Consider the following 23,266-nt stretch of genomic DNA (forward strand, 5'->3'; position numbering starts at 1 on the left):
CCAGTTACTGGGGTGTTTCCACCCTGTGCCCACCAGTTACTGGGGGTGTTTCCCCCTGTGCCCCCCAGTTAACTGGGTGGTTTCGCCTCTCTTGCCCCCCAGTTACTGGGGTGTTTCCCTCTGTGCCCCCAGTTTACTGGAGTGTTTCCTCTCTGGCCCCCAGTTACTGGAGTGGTTTCCATCTGTGCCCCCCAGTTACTGGAGTGTTTCCCTCTCTGCCCCCCCAAGTTACTGGGGGTTTCCCCGGTGCCCCCCCCAGTTACTGGAGTGTTTCCCTCTCTGCCCCCAGTTACTGGGTGTTTCCCTCTCTGCCACCAATTTACTGGGTTGTTTCCCCCGTGTGCCCCCCAGTTTACTGGAGTGTGTTCCCCGTCTTCTGCCCCCAGTTACTGGGGTGTTTCCCTCTGTGCCCCCCCAAGTTACTGGAGTGTTTCCCTCTGTGCCCCCAAGTTACTGAGTGTTTTCACCCTCTGTGCCCCCCAGTTACTGAGTTGTTTTTCCCTCCTCTGCCCTCCCAGTTACTGGGGTGTTTCCCTCTGTGCCCCCCAGTTTAAAGGAGTGTTTCCCTCTCTGCCCCCCAGTTACTGGAGTGTTTTCCCTCTCTGCCCCCCAGTTTTACTGGGGTGGTTTCCCCCCTGTGCCCCCCAGTTTACTGGAGTGTTTCCCTCTCTGCCCCCCCAGTTACGGGTTGTTTTCCCTCTGTGCCCCCCAGTTACTGGAGTGTTTTTCCCTCTCTGCCCCCCAGTTACTGGAGTGTTTCCTCTCGCCCCCCAGTTACTGGGGGTTTCCCCCCCTGTGCCCCCCAGTTACTGGAGTGTTTCCACTCTCTGCCCCCCAGTTACTGGAGTGTTTTTCCCTCTCTGTCCCCCCATGTTTACTGGGGTGTTTCCCCCTGTTGCCCCCCAGTTACTGGAGGTTGTTTCCCCTTCTTCTGCCCCCAGTTACTGGGGTGTTTCCCTCTGTGCCCCCCAGTTACTGGAGTGTTTCCCCAGTCTCTGCCCCCCAGTTAACTGGGGGTGTTTTCCCCGTGCCCCCGCAGTTACTGGAGTGTTTTCCCTCTCTTGCCCCAGTTACTGGGTGTTTCCCACTCTCTGCCCAGCAAGTTACTGGGGTGTTTCCCCCTGTGCCACCCCAGTTTACTGGAGTGTTTCCCTCTCTCCCCCAGTTATGGGGTGGTTTCCCTCTGTGCCCCCCAGTTACTGGAGTGTTTTCCCCTCTGTGCCCCACAGTTACTGGAGGTGTTTCCCTCTGTGGCCCCCCAGTTAATGGAGTGTTTCCTCTCTGCCCCCCAGGTTAACTGGGGTGTTTCCCCTCTGGTGCCCCCGTCAGTACTGAGTGTTTCCCTCTCTGCCCCCAGTACTGGAGTGTTTTTCCCTCTCTGCCCCCCAGTTTACTTGGGGTGTTTCCCCCCTGTGCCCCCCAAGTTACTGGAGTGTTTCCCTCTCTGCCCCCCCAGTTACTGGGTGTTTCCCTCTGTGCGCCCCCAGTTATCTGGAGTGTTTTCCCTCTGTGCCCCCAGTTACTGGAGTGTTACCTCTGTGCCCATCCCAGTTTACTGGAGGTGGTTTCCCTCCTCTGCCCCCCAAGTTACTGGGGTTGTTTCCCTCTGGGCCCCCACAGTTACTGGAGTGTTTCCTCTCTGCCCCCAGTTACTGGGGTGTTTCCCTCTGTGCCACCCAGTTACTGGGTGTTTCCCTCTGTGCCCCCCAGTTAATGGGGTGGGTTTGCCCTCTGTGCCCCCCAGTTACTGGGATGGTTTCCCTCTGTGCCCCCAGTTACTGGGAATGTTTCCCCCTGTGCCCCCCAGTTAACTGGGGTGTTTCCCTCTGTGCCCCCCAGAACTGGGGTGTCCCTGTGCCCCCCCAGTTTACTGGATGGGCTGGTAAAATTCCCTCTGTGCCCCACAGTTACTGGGTGTTTCCCTCTCTGCCCCCCAAGTTACTGTGGTGTTTCCCTCTGTGCCCCCCAGTTACTGTGGTGTTTCCCTCTGTCTGTGGCCCCCCAGTTACTGGGATGGCTGGTAATTCCGCTCTGTGCCCCGCCAAGTTACTTGGGGTGTTTCCCTCTCTGCCCCCAGTTACTTGGAGTGTTTCCCCCTCTGTGCCTCCCCAGTTTACTGGGTGTTTCCCCCTGTGCCTCCCCAGTTACTGGGGTGTTTCCCCCCCTGTGCCCCCCAGTTACTGGGGTGTTTCCCTTGCCCCCCAGTGTTACTGGAGTGTTTCCCTCTGGGTGCCCCCCAGTTACTGGGGTGTTCCCCTGTGCCCCCCCAGTTACTGGGGTGTTTCCCCCCCTGTGCCCGCCCAGTTACTGGAGTGTTTTCCCTCTCTGCCCCCCAGTACTGGCGGTGTTTCCCTCTGTGCCCGCCAGTCTACTGGAGTTTTCCCTCTCTGCCCACCAGTTTACTGGGGTGTTTCCCTCTGTGCCCCGCCCAGTTACTGGAGTGTTTCCCTCTCTGCCCCCCAGTTACTGGATGTTTCCCCTCTCCTGGCCCCCGTTACTGGGTTGTTTCCCCTCTGTGCCCGTCCCAGTTAACTTGGAGTGTTCTCTGTGGCCCCCCCAGTTACTGGGGTGTTTTTCCCTGTGCCCCCCCAGTTTACTGGAGTGTTTCCCCTCTGCCCCCCAGTTATACTGGAGTGTTTCCCTCTCTGCCCACCCAGTTACTGGGGTGTTTTTCCTCCTGTGCCCCCCAGTTAACTGGAGTGTTGTCTTCTGGCGCCCCCAGTTTACTGGGATGTTTCCTCCTGTGCCCCCCAGTTACTGGGGTGTTTCCCTCTGTGGCCACCAGTTACTGGGGTGTTTCCCCGTGCGCCCCCCAAGTTACTGTGGTTTTGGTTTTTCCCTCTGTGCCCCCCCTGGGATGGCTGGTACTGTGCCCCCAGTTAACTGGGGTGTTTCCCTCTCTGCCCCCAGTTACTGAGTGTTTCCCTCTGTGCCCCCAGTTACTGGGGTGTTTCCCTCTGTGCCCCCCAGTTACTGGGTGTTTTCCCCCTGTGCCCCCCAGTTACTGGGGTGTTTCCCCCTGTGCCCCCCAGTTACTGTGGTGTTTCCCTCTGTGCCCCCCAGTTACTGGGATGGCTGGTAATTCCCTCTGTGCCCCCCAGTTACTGGGGTGTTTCCCTCTCTGCCCCCCAGTTACTGGAGTGTTTCCCTCTGTGCCCCCCAGTTACTGGGGTGTTTCCCTCTGTGCCCCCCATTCCCTATAGAGCAGGGCGTAGCACAAAGAGGAATAGAAAAGGGAGCTTCTGCCTATACTGCCCCATTGCATGCTGGGTATTGTAGTTGTATATTAATCCTAGCTGCAGGCTAATTGTTGGATACAAACTACATTACCCAGCATGCAGGCACACACGGGGGGGGGGGGGGGAACTGGCTTGTTTCCACACTACAAACCCGCCAAGGTTCCAGTAAATAGCCCAGATCTGTACCTCGGCTTTGGGTTTGTACTTAGGAAACCCGCTTGGGATTTAAATTAGTAGCCCAATTTGGGGAGGAGCCTCAGCCCATGCCCCGCCCAGTGTCTTACAATGTATCCATAGATTCTATTGGCTGATCCATTGGCCATGAAAGGTAACTCTGCAATAGAGCTGCGCTACTGCCTGCCCCTACTCCTCACTTATATAGCAGCAATGCACCCCATTATTAGCAACCCCCCAGATTCATTTCTGTGGCTGCTGTAAGGCCACACCCACTTACCCATCATGCTGTTAGTATGTGTCACATGGTACAAGTGAATCAGTGAGGGAGGAGCAATGCTGATCATGTGTTTGTTGTTATGTAGGTGTTTGTAGCTCCGCCCCATATTTGGGATGGTCATGACCACCAGAGCGCAGGCCAAGATAGCCACGGAGGAGAAGTTAAACAGGTAAGTAATTGTCTCTGTATAGGGGAGGGGTTCCCTGGGCACCCACAGTGTGGCCCCAACTCATTCCTATCATTGGGGGTGAATAGAATTATACTTTTATTTTTAAAGGGGAACTTTGCCCAACAATATTTCTTGCCTAATGGAAAAAAAATAGGTCATTCTAAGTAACTTCCTACTATTCATCTGTCACTGTCTGTCCCTTTCCCTTCCCTGCACTGCTGGTTCTGACTCCTGATACAACTCCCTAATATCCATTCATCCCTCATTCTCACTGGGTTTATAGTTATGTGTAACTGTCACTGTGTCTGTCCCTTTCCCTTCCCTGCACTGCTGGTTCTGACTCCTGATACAACTCCCCAATACCCATTCATTCCTCATTCTCACTGGGTTTATAGTTATGTGTAACTGTCACTGTGTCTGTCCCTTTCCCTTCCCTGCACTGCTGGTTCTGACTCCTGATACAACTCCCCAATATCCATTCATCCCTCATTCTCACTGGGTTTATAGTTATGTGTAACTGTCACTGTGTCTGTCCCTTTCCCTTCCCTGCACTGCTGGTTCTGACTCCTGATACAACTCCCCAATATCCATTCATCCCTCATTCTCACTGGGTTTATAGTTATGTGTAACTGTCACTGTGTCTGTCCCTTTCCCTTCCCTGCACTGCTGGTTCTGACTCCTGATACAACTCCCCAATACCCATTCATTCCTCATTCTCACTGGGTTTATAGTTATGTGTAACTGTCACTGTGTCTGTCCCTTTCCCTTCCCTGCACTGCTGGTTCTGACTCCTGATACAACTCCCCAATATCCATTCATCCCTCATTCTCACTGGGTTTATAGTTATGTGTAACTGTCCCTTTCCCTTCCCTGCACTGCTGGTTCTGACTCCTGATACAACTCCCCCAATATCCATTCATCCCTCATTCTCACTGGGTTTATAGTTATGTGTAACTGTCACTGTGTCTGTCCCTTTCCCTTCCCTGCACTGCTGGTTCTGACTCCTGATACAACTCCCCAATACCCATTCATTCCTCATTCTCACTGGGTTTATAGTTATGTGTAACTGTCACTGTGTCTGTCCCTTTCCCTTCCCTGCACTGCTGGTTCTGACTCCTGATACAACTCCCCAATATCCATTCATTCCTCATTCTCACTGGGTTTATAGTTATGTGTAACTGTCACTGTGTCTGTCCCTTTCCCTTCCCTGCACTGCTGGTTCTGACTCCTGATACAACTCCCCAATACCCATTCATTCCTCATTCTCACTGGGTTTATAGTTATGTGTAACTGTCACTGTGCCTGTCCCTTTCCCTTCCCCGCACTGCTGGTTCTGACTCCTGATACAACTCCCCAATATCCATTCATTCCTCATTCTCACTGGGTTTATAGTTATGTGTAACTGTCACTGTGCCTGTCCCTTTCCCTTCCCCGCACTGCTGGTTCTGACTCCTGATACAACTCCCCAATATCCATTCATCCCTCATTCTCACTGGGTTTATAGTTATGTGTAACTGTCACTGTGTCTGTCCCTTTCCCTTCCCTGCACTGCTGGTTCTGACTCCTGATACAACTCCCCAATATCCATTCATCCCTCATTCTCACTGGGTTTATAGTTATGTGTAACTGTCACTGTGCCTGTCCCTTTCCCTTCCCTGCACTGCTGGTTCTGACTCCTGATACAACTCCCCAATATCCATTCATTCCTCATTCTCACTGGGTTTATAGTTATGTGTAACTGTCACTGTGTCTGTCCCTTTCCCTTCCCTGCACTGCTGGTTCTGACTCCTGATACAACTCCCCAATACCCATTCATCCCTCATTCTCACTGGGTTTATAGTTATGTGTAACTGTCACTGTGTCTGTCCCTTTCCCTTCCCTGCACTGCTGGTTCTGACTCCTGATACTGTGTCTGTCTGTCCCTTTCAGTCCATTGGCTCTACCAGTTGATACAGTTTAGCAGGAGTCAGTTCTGCCCCAGGCCTGTTAATAAGCTCATTTTTTTCATTACTTTCATTAGGCAAATACAATTGTAGGGTGCAGTTCCCCTTTAAAGTAGAAGATAATAATGACAGTAGGACACTGGACAGAAAGGAGAGCACATAAGCACAGGGAAACAAAGCCTTTGGGGGGAGGTGCCAGTTATTAGGGATCCGCTAGTGACTTTCTTACCTCAGCTGCCATGTTGTTTGCCCTTTTGCATCCCATTCCAGATATATTTAGACCCCCCTGCACTAACTGCTGCTGTCCAAACCCAGATTGGTAACTGCCTCCTGGCTATCTCCTCCTGGATGAACCGACGCCAGCTCAAACTTAACCTAGCTAAAACAGAGCTCATGGTCTTCCCGCCCAAACCTGGCCCTCCTCCTCCTTTCACCATTACTATTGATGGCATGACCATCAACCCTGTAAATTCTGCATGCTGCCTTGGGGTTATCTTTGACCAGTCCCTCTCCTTCTCTAACCATATTAATATATGCCAAAACCTGCCGCTTTTTCCTCCGCAATATTGCCAAGATACGCCCCTTTCTTTCACAAGCAACAGCTAAAACACTAATCTATGCCCTTATCCTTTCCCGCTTAGATTACTGCAATCTCCTACTAACCGGCCTCCCAGACTCCCACCTCTCTCCCCTGCAATCAGTCTTAAACTCTGCTGCCAGGATCCTCCTGCTCTCTCCTAAGAGGGATCCTGCTCAGCCTCAATTAAGCTCACTAGCATGGCTGCCTGTCAAGCAAAGGAGCTTACAGAATCCTTCTGCTGACATTCACAGCCCTTCCCTCCTCTGCCCCTCACTACATTCCCTCACTGGTCTCCCTGCCCCTCACTACATTCCCTCACTGGTCTCCCTGCTCCTCACTACATTCCCTCACTGGTCTCCCTGCTCCTCACTACATTCCCTCACTGGTCTCCCTGCTCCTCACTACATTCCCTCACTGGTCTCCCTACATGTTCCTGGTCGTCTCCTCCGCTCCTCTCAGAGCCTCCGTCTCTTTACACCATCCACACCCACTGCGCTCTCTCGTCTTAACCCTTTCTATCTCGCTGCTCCTTCCCTCTGGAACTCTATCCCTGAATCCCTCCGTAGGGAAAACTCACCCACTCTCTTTAAGAAAAAACTCAGCTGTTACCTTCTGGGGCACTAAGACATTATTTTGCCCAGTCCTGCGCTTAAGGGCAAATGCCCATACCTGGTGCCTCTTACCTTCCAGTTTGTGCCTGTATGTTACCCAACCACTCAGATTGTAAGCTCTACGGGGCAGGGACCTCCTTCCTACTGTGTCTCATACCACATGGCACTTACTCCCTGTGTATTTATACTTATTTATTGTATTTATTATAACACTTGTCCTCCCTGTGTGTAACTGTGTATTCTGTAAGACTGTACAGCGCTGCGTACCCTTGTGGCGCTTTATAAATAAAGTTATACATACATACATTGCCCCTATTTACAGTGCTGCCTCGTTACAACCTGTGCAAGCGCGGAATGATGCCCTGAGCCACCCCCTGAGCCTACAAGCAGGGGCTATTGATTGGACCCACAGCAGCCATCATTTGAATCTCAGAGCTGTGGATATTTATATAGTGTACAAAAGCCATTAATAACCTTCAAAATGTATTTGTATAAACTGTGCCTAGTGATGTCATCAGTTATAATCAGAGCCTAGTGATGTTATCAGTGATATTATCAGTTATAATCAGAGCCTAGTGTCACTGAAATGTATGTGTTACACAATACAGCAGACCCTGTGGCTGCGGAGGAGGGGGGCTGGGGTCCTGGGGGGGGGGGGGGTTGCTGTACTGTACTCCCCCTCAGCGTTACAGTACAGTTCCCTCCTGGCACAAGGAAGTGGGTGGGGGGTGCGGGCAGCTAAGGATGCCTGAAGATGTTTTTACATGGGGCCCAGTAGGCCGTACTTATGTCACTGCTCACCCCTGATGATGATGATGATGATGATGATATATTCATGGTGAGCTCTGTATGTTATTGCATTACAGCATGGAGTCCAGAACCATGGCGCTCAGAGAAGACACTTACAGTTGCCTCTATCATATCCAGAGTGACCTCAACAATGTGCTTATTCGCAAATATAACTGTGAGATGGAACTGAAAGGGCCGAGACTTGCGGCGCCCCCGTCTGGGCCAGAAGAGTTGGTCTATGAGAAGAAGCTGCCCGGAGGCCTCCGCCTGAGCGTCTGGAAGGGCAACCTCACCGGGCAAGTCGTAGACGCGGTGGTCAATGCGGCTAATGAGGATCTCATGCATATTGGGGGCTTGGCCCTCGCTTTGGCGAAAGCCGGGGGGGCAGTTATACAAGACGAGAGCAGGAATCACATAGCAAAACACGGGAAAGTGAAAGCGGGATCCATCGCTGTGACATCAGCAGGAAATCTGCCCTGTAAGGTGCTAATTCACGCCGTGGGGCCGGAGTGGACTCAGGGTAGGAGTGCGCAGTGTGAGTTGGAGTTGGAGCGAGTGATCAGGAGCATCCTTGGGTATGTGAGGGGGGAGAGCAGTATCCGCACCGTGGCCATTCCGGCCATCAGCTCCGGCATATTCGGCTTTCCCCTGCACCGCTGCGCAGAGATCATCGCCGGCACCACCAAGAAGTTCTGCGACACAGAGTCGTATCACAAAATGGCAGAGATCAGGTTTGTTAACATCGATACCCCAACGGTCACCGCAATGAAGGCAGCCTGCGAGGGTGCGTTTGGAATGAGCGATCAGATAGACAAACTGCAGGGCTCTGCGCCAGATTCATCCCAGAGACTCTCTGCCAATCAGAGTCCATCCTACTCCCACAATGCAACAGGCTCAGGTCTTTCCTATGCAGCAGTAACGGCCCATTCCAGTCCTTCCTATCCAGGTGCCGCTTCCTCCTCTGGATCATCAGGTTCTGCCAACCCAAGGGCGCACTCCTCAGGCTCCCAACCCGCATTTACCATCTATGGGCTGAAGCTTTACTTAATGAAAGGCTGCATTGAGGATCAGATAGTAAGTTGGCTTTCCTTCTACATGAATGGTTTTGGTTTTCATGGTGCCTAATTAATTGTGGCCCTCCTGCAGTAGCTGGACCGCACCTGCTGGACCCCACAGTGTGTTGGAATCTGCGGGGGCTACAGGAGAATCTCCCCCTTAGAGGTGACTCACTAGAGCAGGGATCCCCAACCTGTTTTTACTAGTGAGCCTTATTCAAATGTAAAAGGAGTCAGGGAGCAACACAAGCATAAAACATGTTCCTGGGGTGCCAAATAAGGGCTGTGATTGGCTATTTTGTAGCCCGTATATGGAATGGCAGCCTATAGGAGTCTATGCTTGGAATAGGCCTAATGCCTGGATCTTACAGGCTAAGGCTGAGGATCCATGGAGGGGTTCAGTAGCCCATAATAGATCTCTGCCACCGTGGGCAACTAACCATTCTGAAATGGGTTTCCCCTGGCAACATTAGGAGTCACCAGTGGAAAGCCCTTTGCACCATTTCGGTAATTTGAAGTTGCGTGTAGTTACTCCTGCAGGCAAATTTGGAAAATGAAGCAATGTAAAGGGCTTTCTACCGGGGACTCCTAATGTTGCTGGGGGGAGGCCATTCCAGAGTGGTTAGTTGCCCACGGTGGCAGAAATCTATTGTGGGCAACTGACTTACTCCGTGGGTCCTTAGCCTTAAGGGGAAGCGAATAATGAGAGAAAAGTCGAGAGTGCTTGGGATGTAACAACTATAAATATATATATATATCAAACTCAACAGTAGAAAGCACTCACAGCTACAGCATCAATCAGGTCAGTGATTTATTACAGCATACCATGATGGTATGCTGTAATAAATCACTGACCTGATTGATGCTGTAGCTGTGAGTGCTTTCTACTGTTGAGTTTGATGTATTATTTTTGTCAGCACCCAGCCTGTGCCCGATACTGGTGAGTGCCGATTCTTTGCAAGATTATATATATATATATATATATATATATATATATATATATATATATATATATATATATATATATATATATATACTTGTACATCCCAAGCACTCTCAACTTTTCTCTATATACTGTATATTGTAACAACACAAAACAGATTACTTTCAGGCAGTTTAATGAAGAAAAACAGCCCAAAGATAAAACCTAAGGGAGAAGACACACAGAGCTACTTAGTAGCAGCTACAGAAACAGACAATGCTGATCAGTTGCTGATAATTGCCCCTACATGAGTTTAGCAGAGGGAATTCTCAGTACTGTCTATGGCAGGGGGTTCCCTGGGGTTCAGTAGCTGCTACTAAGTTGCTCTGTGTGTCTTTGCCCTAAAGGGCTTCTAACAAAGAGTAGGCCTTCATTTCTCCTGAAGTACCGGCATCTGCCCATTCTACTCCCTGACAAATTTCTATTCACCAACTCATCTGCCCCCTGTGCACCCCCCTAGCTTCACTTACCCCTGCCAGTGCCTGGCTGCTTTTAGAGGGGTATTTACATCTAGCAGTGGGGTGACACCCCTGCCTGTTCTGGAATTGCTTTAGTTTCCAGCCTTGGGGAGTCCGGAGAATCCAGAGAATAAATCATTGGAGGGAGGCAAGTTGTCTAACAGGGAAGGAGAGGATTGTGCCGCTGAAAGGATCCCATTTGTTTATATTCAGACCTGCGTCATCGTGAATTCCCTCGGTGCCAACCGGAATCCTTACGAGGGGAACATCTCAAAAGCAATCCTGAGCAGGGCAGGGGATGGTCTGAGGCAAGAATTGTTCTACAAGGGGCAATATCTTACTGCAAGAGACATAATGATACCTACGCACGGATACAATCTCCCTTGCAACTTTGTGTACCATGTTATATTGCAGCGCAATGACCCAAAGAAGGTAAGTGGTGAATGAATGAAATTGGTATAGCAATGTGTCACTGTCACTTTAATGGCACAGTAACACCAAATAATGAAAGTGTATCAAAATTATTAGTATAATATGAACTGTTGCCCTGCACTGGTACAGCTGGGGTGTTTGCTACAGAAACCCTACTATAGTTTATATAAATACCCCGCTGTGTAGCCCGGGGGCAGCCGTTCCTGCACTGGTACAGCTGGGGTGTTTGCTACAGAAACCCTACTATAGTTTATATAAATACCCCGCTGTGTAGCCCCGGGGGCAGCCGTTCCTGCACTGGTACAGCTGGGGTGTTTGCTACAGAAACCCTACTATAGTTTATATAAATACCCCGCTGTGTAGCCCCGGGGGCAACCATTCCTGCACTGGTACAGCTGGGGTGTTTGCTACAGAAACCCTACTATAGTTTATATAAATACCCCGCTGTGTAGCCCCGGGGGCAGCCATTCCTGCACCGGTACAGCTGGGGTGTTTGCTACAGATACCCTACTATAGTTTATATAAATACCCCGCTGTGTAGCCCCGGGGGCAGCCGTTCCTGCACTGGTACAGCTGGGGTGTTTGCTACAGAAACCCTACTATAGTTTATATAAATACCCCGCTGTGTAGCCCGGGGGCAGCCATTCCTGCACTGGTACAGCTGGGGTGTTTGCTACAGAAACCCTACTATAGTTTATATAAATACCCTGCTGTGTAGCCCCGGGGGCAGCCATTCCTGCACTGGTACAGCTGGGGTGTTTGCTACAGAAACCCTACTATAGTTTATATAAATACCCTGCTGTGTAGCCCCGGGGGCAGCCGTTCCTGCACTGGTACAGCTGGGGTGTTTGCTACAGAAACCCTACTATAGTTTATATAAATACCCCGCTGTGTAGCCCCGGGGGCAGCCATTCCTGCACTGGTACAGCTGGGGTGTTTGCTACAGAAACCCTACTATAGTTTATATAAATACCCCGCTGTGTAGCCCCGGGGGCAGCCATTCCTGCACCGGTACAGCTGGGGTGTTTGCTACAGAAACCCTACTATAGTTTATATAAATACCCTGCTGTGTAGCCCCGGGGGCAGCCATTCCTGCACCGGTACAGCTGGGGTGTTTGCTACAGAAACCCTACTATAGTTTATATAAATACCCCGCTGTGTAGCCCCGGGGGCAGCCATTCCTGCACTGGTACAGCTGGGGTGTTTGCTACAGAAACCCTACTATAGTTTATATAAATACCCCTGCTGTGTAGCCCCGGGGGCAGCCGTTCCTGCACTGGTACAGCTGGGGTGTTTGCTACAGAAACCCTACTATAGTTTATATAAATACCCCGCTGTGTAGCCCCGGGGCAGCCATTCCTGCACCGGTACAGCTGGGGTGTTTGCTACAGAAACCCTACTATAGTTTATATAAATACCCCGCTGTGTAGCCCCGGGGGTAGCCATTCCTGCACTGGTACAGCTGGGGTGTTTGCTACAGAAACCCTACTATAGTTTATATAAATACCCCGCTGTGTAGCCCCGGGGGCAGCCATTCCTGCACTGGTACAGCTGGGGTGTTTGCTACAGAAACCCTACTATAGTTTATATAAATACCCCGCTGTGTAGCCCCGGGGGCAGCCATTCCTGCACCGGTACAACTGGGGTGTTTGCTACAGAATAATAATACCTGTATATTTATATCTACTTACCCCCCCCAACTGACTGAGCCCATGTCCCACAGGGGAGGGATATTTCCCCTTTAATATCACACAGACACAGTATCAGGGTTCCTATCAATCAGCTCTGTGTGTGTAACAATAATACCTGTATATTTATATCTACTTACCCCCCCCCCCCCAACTGACTGAGCCCATGTCCCACAGGGGAGGAATATTTCCCCTTTAATATCACACAGACACAGTATCAGGGTTCCTATCAATCAGCTCTGTGTGTGTAACAATAATACCTGTATATTTATATCTACTTACCCCCCCCCCCCCAACTGACTGAGCCCATGTCCCACAGGGGAGGGATATTTCCCCTTTAATATCACACAGACACAGTATCAGGGTTCCTATCAATCAGCTCTGTGTGTGTAACAATAATACCTGTATATTTATATCTGGCAGGTCAGGCAGTGTTTCTGCCCCTTTTCTACTTACCCCCCCCCAACTGACTGAGCCCATGTCACACAGGGGAAGAAACATGGGCTGTTATTTTCTGTCAGTTTGTTCTTACTCCTGTTGCGTTTAAGCTCCGTTCGGCACCTTACTGGGGCAGACTGATTGAAAAGAACAGGTTGCATTAACTCCACTGCGGGGGGACACAGGGCGACTGCTCGTGTGAATGAGCCCCTAACGGATCGCTCCCCTTGGGAACAGCAGTGCACTTGGCTCAGATGCAGATAAACTTCTCCCAATGTTTTTCCCTATCGCCTTGTGATTCCAGTGGGAGCAATTCCCACAAATCTATTGTGATTTTGTTGTTGCTTTAGAGGCGCAGTTATTCCGGCTAAAGATCACACGAGTAATACTGACCGTACCCCACTTTACTTTCTCAGCAAATCCTGATGGAGGCCATGAATGCCTGTCTGTATACGGCACACAAATATAACGCTCCTTCCATCTCATTTCCGGCTTTGGGGACCGGAATGTTGTGTTTCCCAAAACCCATGGTGGCAGAAGTGATGACTGAAGAGGTTCTGACATTTGCAACACAAAAACCCTGCAATATGGACGTCTTCTTTGTGATTCATCCCAGTGATTGGGAAACTTACAATGTGAGTACCTTCTTACTGGGGGGGTCTCTACTGTAACCCCAAAGATTAGGGGGCAGCGCTCTGTACTCCTGTGTGTCACCCACTGGCTTCAGGGCCACCCGCTACACTGGAATTGTGGGAAAAAAATATTAGCACTTTCACTCATAAATGGGTCCTACAGTTAACCCTTTCTTCCTATTTTAATGCCACCATTTGCCCCTATATAGGAGTTCCAGAGCGCATTCCAAGCCCAACAGCAGCTCAGAACCCCGGCGCCTCAAGAGGAACGGAAAGGTAAAGTTACATTTCAGCTGAGAGAATCTCATTATTGGCAGAATCATACGGAAATCCTGTATTGCGCTGTATGCAGGTTTTACCAAAGTACAGACATTTGTTAAAGGGTTACCATCATCCCATATGTACCCCCTTTAATTTAATTACTAGTAGGGGACCGTTTAGTTACAAACCCATCAGTTAATGGGGCATGTCCCCCACAATCCTGCATTGTAATCTGTGTTTCCCATGGGGCTAGCCATATTCTTCATTTCCCAGGGTGCCACAGCCATGTGACCTGTGCTCTGATAAACTTCAGTCTCACTTTACTGCTGCGCTGCAAGTTGGAGTGATATCCCCCCCCCACCCCCAGCAGCCGGTCAGCAGAACAATGGGAAGGGAGCAAGATAGCAGCTCCCAGTAGGTATCAGAATAGCACTCAATAGTAAGAAATCCAAGTCCGGCTTGGGACTCCTCCAGTTACATGGGAGTAGGAGAAACAATAGGTTAGCTGAAAGCAGTTCTAATGTGTAGCGCTGGCTGAAAGCTCAGACTCAGGCACAAGGCACTGGCGCCTACACACCAATATTACAGCTACAAATACATTTGTTGGTTCAAGAATAAAATGTTAAATGGGAAAGTGAATTATTTGCTGTGTAACAGTGTCATTTAGTACAGATTCATTATCTAGAAACCTATTATCCAGAAAGCTCAGAATTAAGGGAAGGCCGTCTCCCATCCATTTTAAGAAAATTATTCTAGTTTAAAAAGATTATTTTCTTATTTGAGGCAAAACAATCCTGTTGGGGTTACTTAATATTTAAATGATTTTTTGTAGACTTAAGGTATAGAGATCCAAATTGTGGAAAGATCCCTTATCCACAGAACTCCAGGTCCCAAACATTCTGGATAACAGGTCCCATACCTGTAACAAAAACGTCACCATAAACAATAATGACAGAATCCCTTTGAATTAATACTGCTCCCCAAGCCCTGCTACTTCCCTGTGTGGCCAGAAAGGTCTTTATAAAGAAACAATACATGTGTATGAATGTGATACTTACGTACATCTTTGTTGCTAGGGCCCCAAGGCATGGCTGCTGCGGCAGAAGAAATGTCACTGACGCTGAGTGGCCCCAGACATGAGGATACTGAGGATGCGATGCTCTGGCTGCAGAACATTACCAAGGCCCCTGGGTCCGTTCTTATACAGAACAAGCACATTTTGCTTTTTGGCAAGAAGGAGCACAGAGCCTTGGGCTCCCCCCAGTTCTCTCGGGTTGAGATCTCGGAGGTTCTGGGGGACGGGAAGGCCTCGCTGGAGATTAAGGGCTCCCAGAAGGATGTAGTGAGGGCGGCGGTGCAGGTGGAGCTGATGCTGCTGGATGCGCAGGAGGAACAGGCGGAGAACCTGCAGGAGGAGCTGTTTCAGTCGGCGGTGCAGTGGATGTACGATGTATATAAATACCCAGCTAGAGAAAACAGGAGGATAGAGACGGCCTATGTGTCCGGCAAGAACCACACGCTGGACGTCGGCACAGTCTCACACTCCATTGATTTTAAGGCCTTTAGAGTAAAGGCTCCAAAGCAAGAGTTTAAGCTGCACAGAGAGTGTGAGTAGTGAGGCCCCGCACATACCTGGGGTAACACTCTGGGGTAACACTCTGGGGTGTTCCGAGAGTTCAGCTGGGTTGGTATCTAGGAAAGACTTCCTGATTTGTTAAGTAAAGAGGGAGGATGTTGTGTTCATAGTGTGGGAATCCGGCAGTCTCCTTAGTGCGGGAATCCGGCAGTCTCCTTAGTGTGGGAATCCGGCAGTCTCCTTAGTGCGGGAATCCGGCAGTCTCCTTAGTGCGGGAATCCGGCAGTCTCCTTAGTGCGGGAATCCGGCAGTCTCCTTAGTGCGGGAATCCGGCAGTCTCCTTAGTGTGGGAATCCGGCAGTCTCCTTAGTGCGGGAATCCGGCAGTCTCCTTAGTGCGGGAATCCGGCAGTCTCCTTAGTGCGGGAATCCGGCAGTCTCCTTAGTGCGGGAATCCGGCAGTCTCCTTAGTGCGGGAATCCGGCCCTTGGGGAATCCGGCAGTCTCCTTAGTGCGGGAATCCGGCAGTCTCCTTAGTGCGGGAATCCGGCAGCCTCTTTAGTGTTGGAATCCTGCAGTCTCCTTAGTGTGGGAATCCTGCAGTCTCCTTAGTGTGGGAATCCGGCAGTCTCCTTAGTGTGGGAATCCGGCAGTCTCCTTAGTGTGGGAATCCTGCAGTCTCCTTAGTGTGGGAATCCGGCAGTCTCCTTAGTGTGGGAATCCGGCAGTCTCCTTAGTGTGGGAATCCGGCAGTCTCCTTAGTGTGGGAATCCGGCAGTCTCCTTAGTGTGGGAATCCGGCAGTCTCCTTAGTGTGGGAATCCGGCAGTCTCCTTAGTGCGGGAATCCGGCAGCCTCTTTAGTGTTGGAATCCTGCAGTCTCCTTAGTGTGGGAATCCTGCAGTCTCCTTAGTGTGGGAATCCTGCAGTCTCCTTAGCGCGGGAATCCGGCAGTCTCCTTAGCGCGGGAATCCGGCAATCTCCTTAGCGCGGGAATCCGGCAGTCTCCTTAGTGCTGGAATCCGGCAGTCTCCTTAGTGCTGGAATCCGGCAGCCTCCTTAGTGCGGGAATCCGGCAGCCTCTTTAGTGTTGGAATCCTGCAGTCTCCTTAGTGTGGGAATCCTGCAGTCTCCTTAGTGTGGGAATCCTGCAGTCTCCTTAGTGTGGGAATCCGGCAGTCTCCTTAGCGTGGGAATCCTGCAGTCTCCTTAGTGCGGGAATCCTGCAGTCTCCTTAGTGCGGGAATCCTGCAGTCTCCTTAGTGTGGGAATCCTGCAGTCTCCTTAGCGCGGGAATCCGGCAGTCTCCTTAGCGCGGGAATCCGGCAATCTCCTTAGCGCGGGAATCCGGCAATCTCCTTAGCGCGGGAATCCGGCAGTCTCCTTAGTGCTGGAATCCGGCAGTCTCCTTAGTGCTGGAATCCGGCAGTCTCCTTAGTGCGGGAATCCGGCAGTCTCCTTAGTGCGGGAATCCGGCAGCCTCTATAGTGTTGGAATCCTGCAGTCTCCTTAGTGTGGGAATCCTGCAGTCTCCTTAGTGTGGGAATACGGCAGTCTCCTTAGTGCGGGAATACGGCAGTCTCCTTAGTGCGGGAATACGGCAGTCTCCTTAGTGTGGGAATCCTGCAGTCTCCTTAGTGCGGGAATCCGGCAGTCTCCTTAGTGCGGGAATCCGGCAGTCTCCTTAGTGCGGGAATCCTGCAGTCTCCTTAGTGTGGGAATCCGGCAGTCTCCTTAGTGCGGGAATCCGGCAGTCTCCTTAGTGTGGGAATCCTGCAGTCTCCTTAGTGTGGGAATCCGGCAGTCTCCTTAGTGTGGGAATCCGGCAGCCTCTTTGGGCCGGATCAGTAGCATTTCCATTATGTATGAATTGGTTATACTGCCCCCCTGTATGCCCCCCATGGTACAGCTGGAGGGACATTTAGGGCATGGGGAGAGCAATACTGCTCATGGTTGGCTTGGATTTTGCTGCCTGGTTTATGCCCTTGTGCATTTATCTCTTTCAGGGCTTTTACCTCAAAAACTTGACTATTCCCAGTCCAATTCAAAGTTTCACTGGTCGGGTGAGCGGCTGGTAGAACTCAAACTGGTGGAGAAGAAGTGGGACAAGTTCAGCCATTATGAGAAAGAATTCAAAAAAGCCAAACTGGAAATAGTGAAGGTAAGAACATAAAGGAGACGCCATTATATCCCATGTTGTTTGATCCTTGGGGAGACACACACGTCTGTCTATCTATGATTCACTGGGGGTCCCTGTACAGAGCTGGGTAACTAGTGCCCTGTGCTAAATAGTCCAGTAAGGATACTGTAGGTAATACTGTTAGTTTGTACACTGAGGCATAGCAGCCAGCCTGCTGCCCCCCCTTCCTTATGGTGCCTGAGAGACAGCACAAACATCCAATAGGCCAGCAATGTCCCTGTATTACTCACCCAGTTTAGCCTCCTGATTGGCTGGTAGAGAGGGTTTGCATTTGGTATTGGTATAAATATTATATTCAAGTTTCAAGTTTTAATGTCATATACAAATAACAATGAAGCATCATTACTGTAATTAAATTTTTTTGACCCGTGTTCCTTCCAACTTTACATAGACAAAAAAAAAATACAAATATTAAATATAATGAAAGTGAGCAATAAAGGTACAAGTATTTACAATAAAAAAAAATATATTATATGCTTTTGGGGCACGTAAATCCCCTATTTCTTTGCGCGCTGCCAATGTGAAAATGCACATCCGGAGGGAGTGGGAGAGCCAAGCTGCGTAACTTGCACTGGTTAGGTACGTTAGTGCCCCCCTACCCACCCTTACCTGAGGCACAGAAATGTTTAACAATATTCAGTTTATGGCAATACCTGCAGGGAATCCCAACATCCCCCCCCCCCCCCCCCAGGAGCAATGCCCAGTGACAGGGTGAGAGGAATAGAGTTATGGGCACTGTGCCAGCCTGACCCTCATTACTAACCAGCAGGCTGTTGTGGGATCATTTGCTCAGTATGTCACCCAGGCTGCAAAATCCTCCTCATATTCCTCCTCATATTCCTCCTCATACGCACCAATCACTCACCTCCCTGCTGCTGGGAATCCTGTGTGACTGGGATATGAGGCCTGGCTGCTGAGGGGAATCTCTCTGCCATTAGTCACATGGTTGGAGAAGGGGATTATGGGATATGAGGCCTGGCTGCTGAGGGGAATCTCTCTGCCATTAGTCACATGGTTGGGGAAGGGGATTATGGGATATGAGGCCTGGCTGCTGAGGGGAATCTCTCTGCCATTAGTCACATGGTTGGAGAAGGGGATTATGGGATATGAGGCCTGGCTGCTGAGGGGAATCTCTCTGCCATTAGTCACATGGTTGGAGAAGGGGATTATGGGATATGAGGCCTGGCTGCTGAGGGGAATCTCTCTGCCATTAGTCACATGGTTGGAGAAGGGGATTATGGGATATGAGGCCTGGCTGCTGAGAGGAATCTCTCTGCCATTAGTCACATGGTTGGAGAAGGGGATTATGGGATATGAGGCCTGGCTGCTGAGGGGAATCTCTCTGCCATTAGTCACATGGTTGGAGAAGGGGATTATGGGATATGAGGCCTGGCTGCTGAGGGGAATCTCTCTGCCATTAGTCACATGGTTGGGGAAGGGGATTATGGGATATGAGGCCCGGCTGCTGAGGGGAATCTCTCTGCCATTAGTCACATGGTTGGAGAAGGGGATTATGGGATATGAGGCCTGGCTGCTGAGGGGAATCTCTCTGCCATTAGTCACATGGTTGGGGAAGGGGATTATGGGATACGAGGCCTGGCTGCTGAGGGGAATCTCTCTGCCATTAGTCACATGGTTAGAGAAGGGGATTATGGGATATGAGGCCTGGCTGCTGAGGGGAATCTCTCTGCCATTAGTCACATGGTTGGAGAAGGGGATTATGGGATATGAGGCCTGGCTGCTGAGGGGAATCTCTCTGCCATTAGTCACATGGTTGGAGAAGGGGATTATGGGATATGAGGCCTGGCTGCTGAGGGGAATCTCTCTGCCATTAGTCACATGGTTGGGGAAGGGGATTATGGGATATGAGGCCTGGCTGCTGAGGGGAATCTCTCTGCCATTAGTCACATGGTTGGAGCAGTGGATTATGGGATATGAGGCCTGGCTGCTGAGGGGAATCTCTCTGCCATTAGTCACATGGTTGGGGAAGGGGATTATGGGATATGAGGCCTGGCTGCTGAGGGGAATCTCTCTGCCATTAGTCACATGGTTGGAGCAGTGGATTATGGGATATGAGGCCTGGCTGCTGAGGGGAATCTCTCTGCCATTAGTCACATGGTTGGGGAAGGGGATTATGGGATATGAGGCCTGGCTGCTGAGGGGAATCTCTCTGCCATTAGTCACATGGTTGGGGAAGGGGATTATGGGATATGAGGCCTGGCTGCTGAGGGGAATCTCTCTGCCATTAGTCACATGGTTGGAGCAGTGGATTATGGGATATGAGGCCTGGCTGCTGAGGGGAATCTCTCTGCCATTAGTCACATGGTTGGAGCAGTGGATTATGGGATATGAGGCCTGGCTGCTGAGGGGAATCTCTCTGCCATTAGTCACATGGTTGGGGAAGGGGATTATGGGATATGAGGCCTGGCTGCTGAGGGGAATCTCTCTGCCATTAGTTACATGGTTGGAGCAGTGGATTATGGGATATGAGGCCTGGCTGCTGAGGGGAATCTCTCTGCCATTAGTCACATGGTTGGAGCAGTGGATTATGGGATATGAGGCCTGGCTGCTGAGGGGAATCTCTCTGCCATTAGTCACATGGTTGGGGAAGGGGATTATGGGATATGAGGCCTGGCTGCTGAGGGGAATCTCTCTGCCATTAGTTACATGGTTGGAGCAGTGGATTATGGGATATGAGGCCTGGCTGCTGAGGGGAATCTCTCTGCCATTAGTCACATGGTTGGGGAAGGGGATTATGGGATATGAGGCCTGGCTGCTGAGGGGAATCTCTGAGTCTCTTTGAGTTCTGACCTTAATGAGTAAATGCTGATAACCGTAAACTTCCTAAATTTCAGGTTGAACAAATCTTCAACCACGTCCTGTTTGCTGTTTTCAACTCTAAGAAAGACTCCATTGGTGACAAAGTGACAGAGCTGTACCAGCGGGTACCGGGGCAGTTCCGGAACCTGATCTGTAGCGTGGGATTCCATAGGCTCTACACAGGCGCAAAAGGTACGAGGGGAAATTCCTTTTCAGGCACAAAGGCCATGATGTGGGTGTCACATGTCCCGCAGCAGCCAGTCACATGATTGTTTTAATTATAAATATGTGCCAGACCTGTAAAAGCTAACTGCTGGTTGGTGGATATCTCCCAATCAGCAAAGACAAAACACCCAGTGATATCTAATTAATAACTGATCAGGTTCAGGGCCGCCATCAGAAATCACGGGGCCCCTCACAACACAATTTTCTGGGCCCCCCTCCTCCCACACCCTGCCCCCCAATGGCCCCTCCCATCAGTACAAAGGACACACAGACATTGGTAGCCATCCTCCAACTCCCCCCCTCCCCGGTCCTCCAGCTCCCCCCCAGAGTCCTTTCCAGCATCCTCCAGCTCCCCCCCAGCTCCCACCAGAAACCTCCAGCTCCCCCCCAGAGTCCTTCCCAGCATCCTCCAGCTTCCACCCCCTCAAGCATCCTCCGGTTCCCCCCCAGCTCCCACCAGAAACCTCCAGCTCCCCACCAGAGTTCTTCCCAGCATCCTCCAGCTCCCAAAACCCCCCAAGCTTCCTCCGGCTTCCCCGCCAGCTCCCACCAGAATCCTCCAGCTCCCCACTGCATCTGCTCAGCACCCCCCCCAAGCGTCCGCCTGTGGCTTCCCCCAGTATCCTCCAGCTCCACCCCCAGCTACTTACTCCCGCTCCCCGCCCTCCACCCCAGCTACTTACTCCCGCTCCCCGCCCTCCACCCCAGCTACTTACTCCCGCTCCCCGCCCTCCACCCCAGCTACTTACTCCCGCTCCCTGCGGCTTCCTCTGGCATCCTCCAGCTCCCCCACAGGCAACTCCCTTCTTCTGCGTCATCTTCATTTGTGCCGGCTCCCCGCTGCATCTTAACACAAGTACGCACGGGGCGCAACCAATCAAATCTCCCGCTGGCCACCAATGAAGCAATGACAGGGCCCGGAGTTCTTTAAAGGGGGCCCGAGCTAAAAAAAACTGTATCACAGCCGGGGGCCCGAGCTAAAAAAAACTGTATCACAGCCGGGGCCCCTTTAAAGCAACCATCGCCCGGGACAACTGTCCCCCCCCTGTTGGCGGCCCTGATCAGGTTAATGTGTCATTCAGTTTAATCCCGGGGTCTTGTTACTGCACCTTTAGGCACAGAATCCCATGTGGTTGGCTTTGTACATCTCTAATGTGTTTTCTGATCCTCTGTCCCCTCCTCAGATCCGAAACAAGGGCCCGGCCTCGGCTTTAATAAGCAGCTGGATAGGGCCCTACAGGCTGGACAAGAAAGCCCGGAAGGTTTGGTCTATGTTTTCCTAGCAGATGTTGTGGTTGGAAAAACTAAAGAAGCAAAGAATTTGCCTTTTATTCCCCTCAATGGGGGTGATATTTTCAGTGCCTTTAACAGCCTCGTTGACTCCAATCTCAACCCCCAAAGCTACGTCATTTTTGACCCCTACCAAGCCTATCCGAAATATCTGTTCACCTGTAAGAGAAATGGCAGCAGCGTTTAACTGTTTCATAGAATTGTCAAGCAGAAGGGTTGTCAATGTAATACCCCGGGGGGGGGGGGTTATTGTAAATGTAATACCCCAGCTAGATCATTCTTCAAGGGCACATACACCCACCCAAACAGCTTCATGTACACTGCTCTTCTGAGCACTAATGCAAGGGACATTGAATTAGTAACGGCAAATGCAATGAGTTCTCACCGATAATTGTAAAGTAGCCGGCCGCATATAAAATATATGGATTCCTTTGTAATCTACTTTTCTGGGCACTTGGAGAAGGACTAGATCAGTGCAGATCATGCAGTGCCTTTAATGCTCTGGGTGTGGGAAGTATAATCACTACAGAATAATGTTTGTTCCTTCCCAATAATTAAACACTGAGTTTTACACTGTTTTTCTGTGCCTTGTGGCCACATGTTGGTCGGGTAGGCCCGTCACTGGTACCCATACAGGGGTAGATAAGTTGCCGAATCGGTCTGAAGGACCCACACCGGCAGCTGAAATCTGCCCGCACATGGCTACCTTAACCTTTAGGGGGTGACCTTTTGCTGTGAAGATAACTAGATAAAAGGGTTATCCCTGTGCAGTCTCCTTATTTCCTGGGGTGTTTTATTAGTACTGAGGTATTTCCCTATGAGCTTTACATATTTTATGTTGGAAATTATATATCTGAAAAATTAATTTTAATAAACTATCTGAAAATTTCTCTTTCTTTGTATTTTATTTTTTTTAGCAATGTGACATATGCAGGTTTGCCTTTTATGTTTAAACAAAATTATTCAAAAGCAGATCCATTAGGGTAGAATCTCAGCCATAAAGCAGGGCAGGACTGCTGCTTACAATGGGGGGATCAGATAGGATCTGTGCCACTGTGACAGAATGCTCTGTTATACAGATAGCTAGAATCTCAGCCATAAAGCAGGGCAGGACTGCTGCTTACAATGGGGGGATCAGATAGGATCTGTGCCACTGTGACAGAATGCTCTGTTATACAGATAGCTAGAATCTCAGCCATAAAGCAGGGCAGGACTGCTGCTTACAATGGGGGGATCAGATAGGATCTGTGCCACTGTGACAGAATGCTCTGTTATACAGATAGCTAGAATCTCAGCCATAAAGCAGGGCAGGACTGCTGCTTACAATGGGGGGATCAGATAGGATCTGTGCCACTGTGACAGAATGCTCTGTTATACAGATAGCTAGAATCTCAGCCATAAAGCAGGGCAGGACTGCTGCTTACAA

General features: G+C 50.4%; 1 protein-coding gene across 1 annotated transcript; it reads left to right on the plus strand.

The window, feature by feature from the left end:
• Positions 1-1,278: 1,278 nt before the first annotated feature.
• Positions 1,279-22,730, plus strand: LOC116406428 (poly(ADP-ribose) polymerase family member 9). The gene is made up of 10 exons (XM_031893452.1): positions 1,279-1,292; positions 3,779-3,862; positions 7,863-8,859; positions 10,494-10,712; positions 13,255-13,473; positions 13,680-13,746; positions 14,808-15,338; positions 17,312-17,466; positions 20,361-20,517; positions 21,735-22,730. Exons 2-10 carry the CDS (start codon positions 3,807-3,809, stop codon positions 22,025-22,027), a joined length of 2,694 nt encoding a protein of 897 aa, XP_031749312.1. The 5' UTR covers positions 1,279-1,292; positions 3,779-3,806; the 3' UTR covers positions 22,028-22,730.
• The last annotated feature ends 536 nt before the right edge of the window (positions 22,731-23,266 follow it).

Source organism: Xenopus tropicalis, chromosome 9 (genome assembly GCF_000004195.4).
Source record: "Xenopus tropicalis strain Nigerian chromosome 9, UCB_Xtro_10.0, whole genome shotgun sequence".
Taxonomy (NCBI): Eukaryota; Metazoa; Chordata; class Amphibia; order Anura; family Pipidae; genus Xenopus; species Xenopus tropicalis.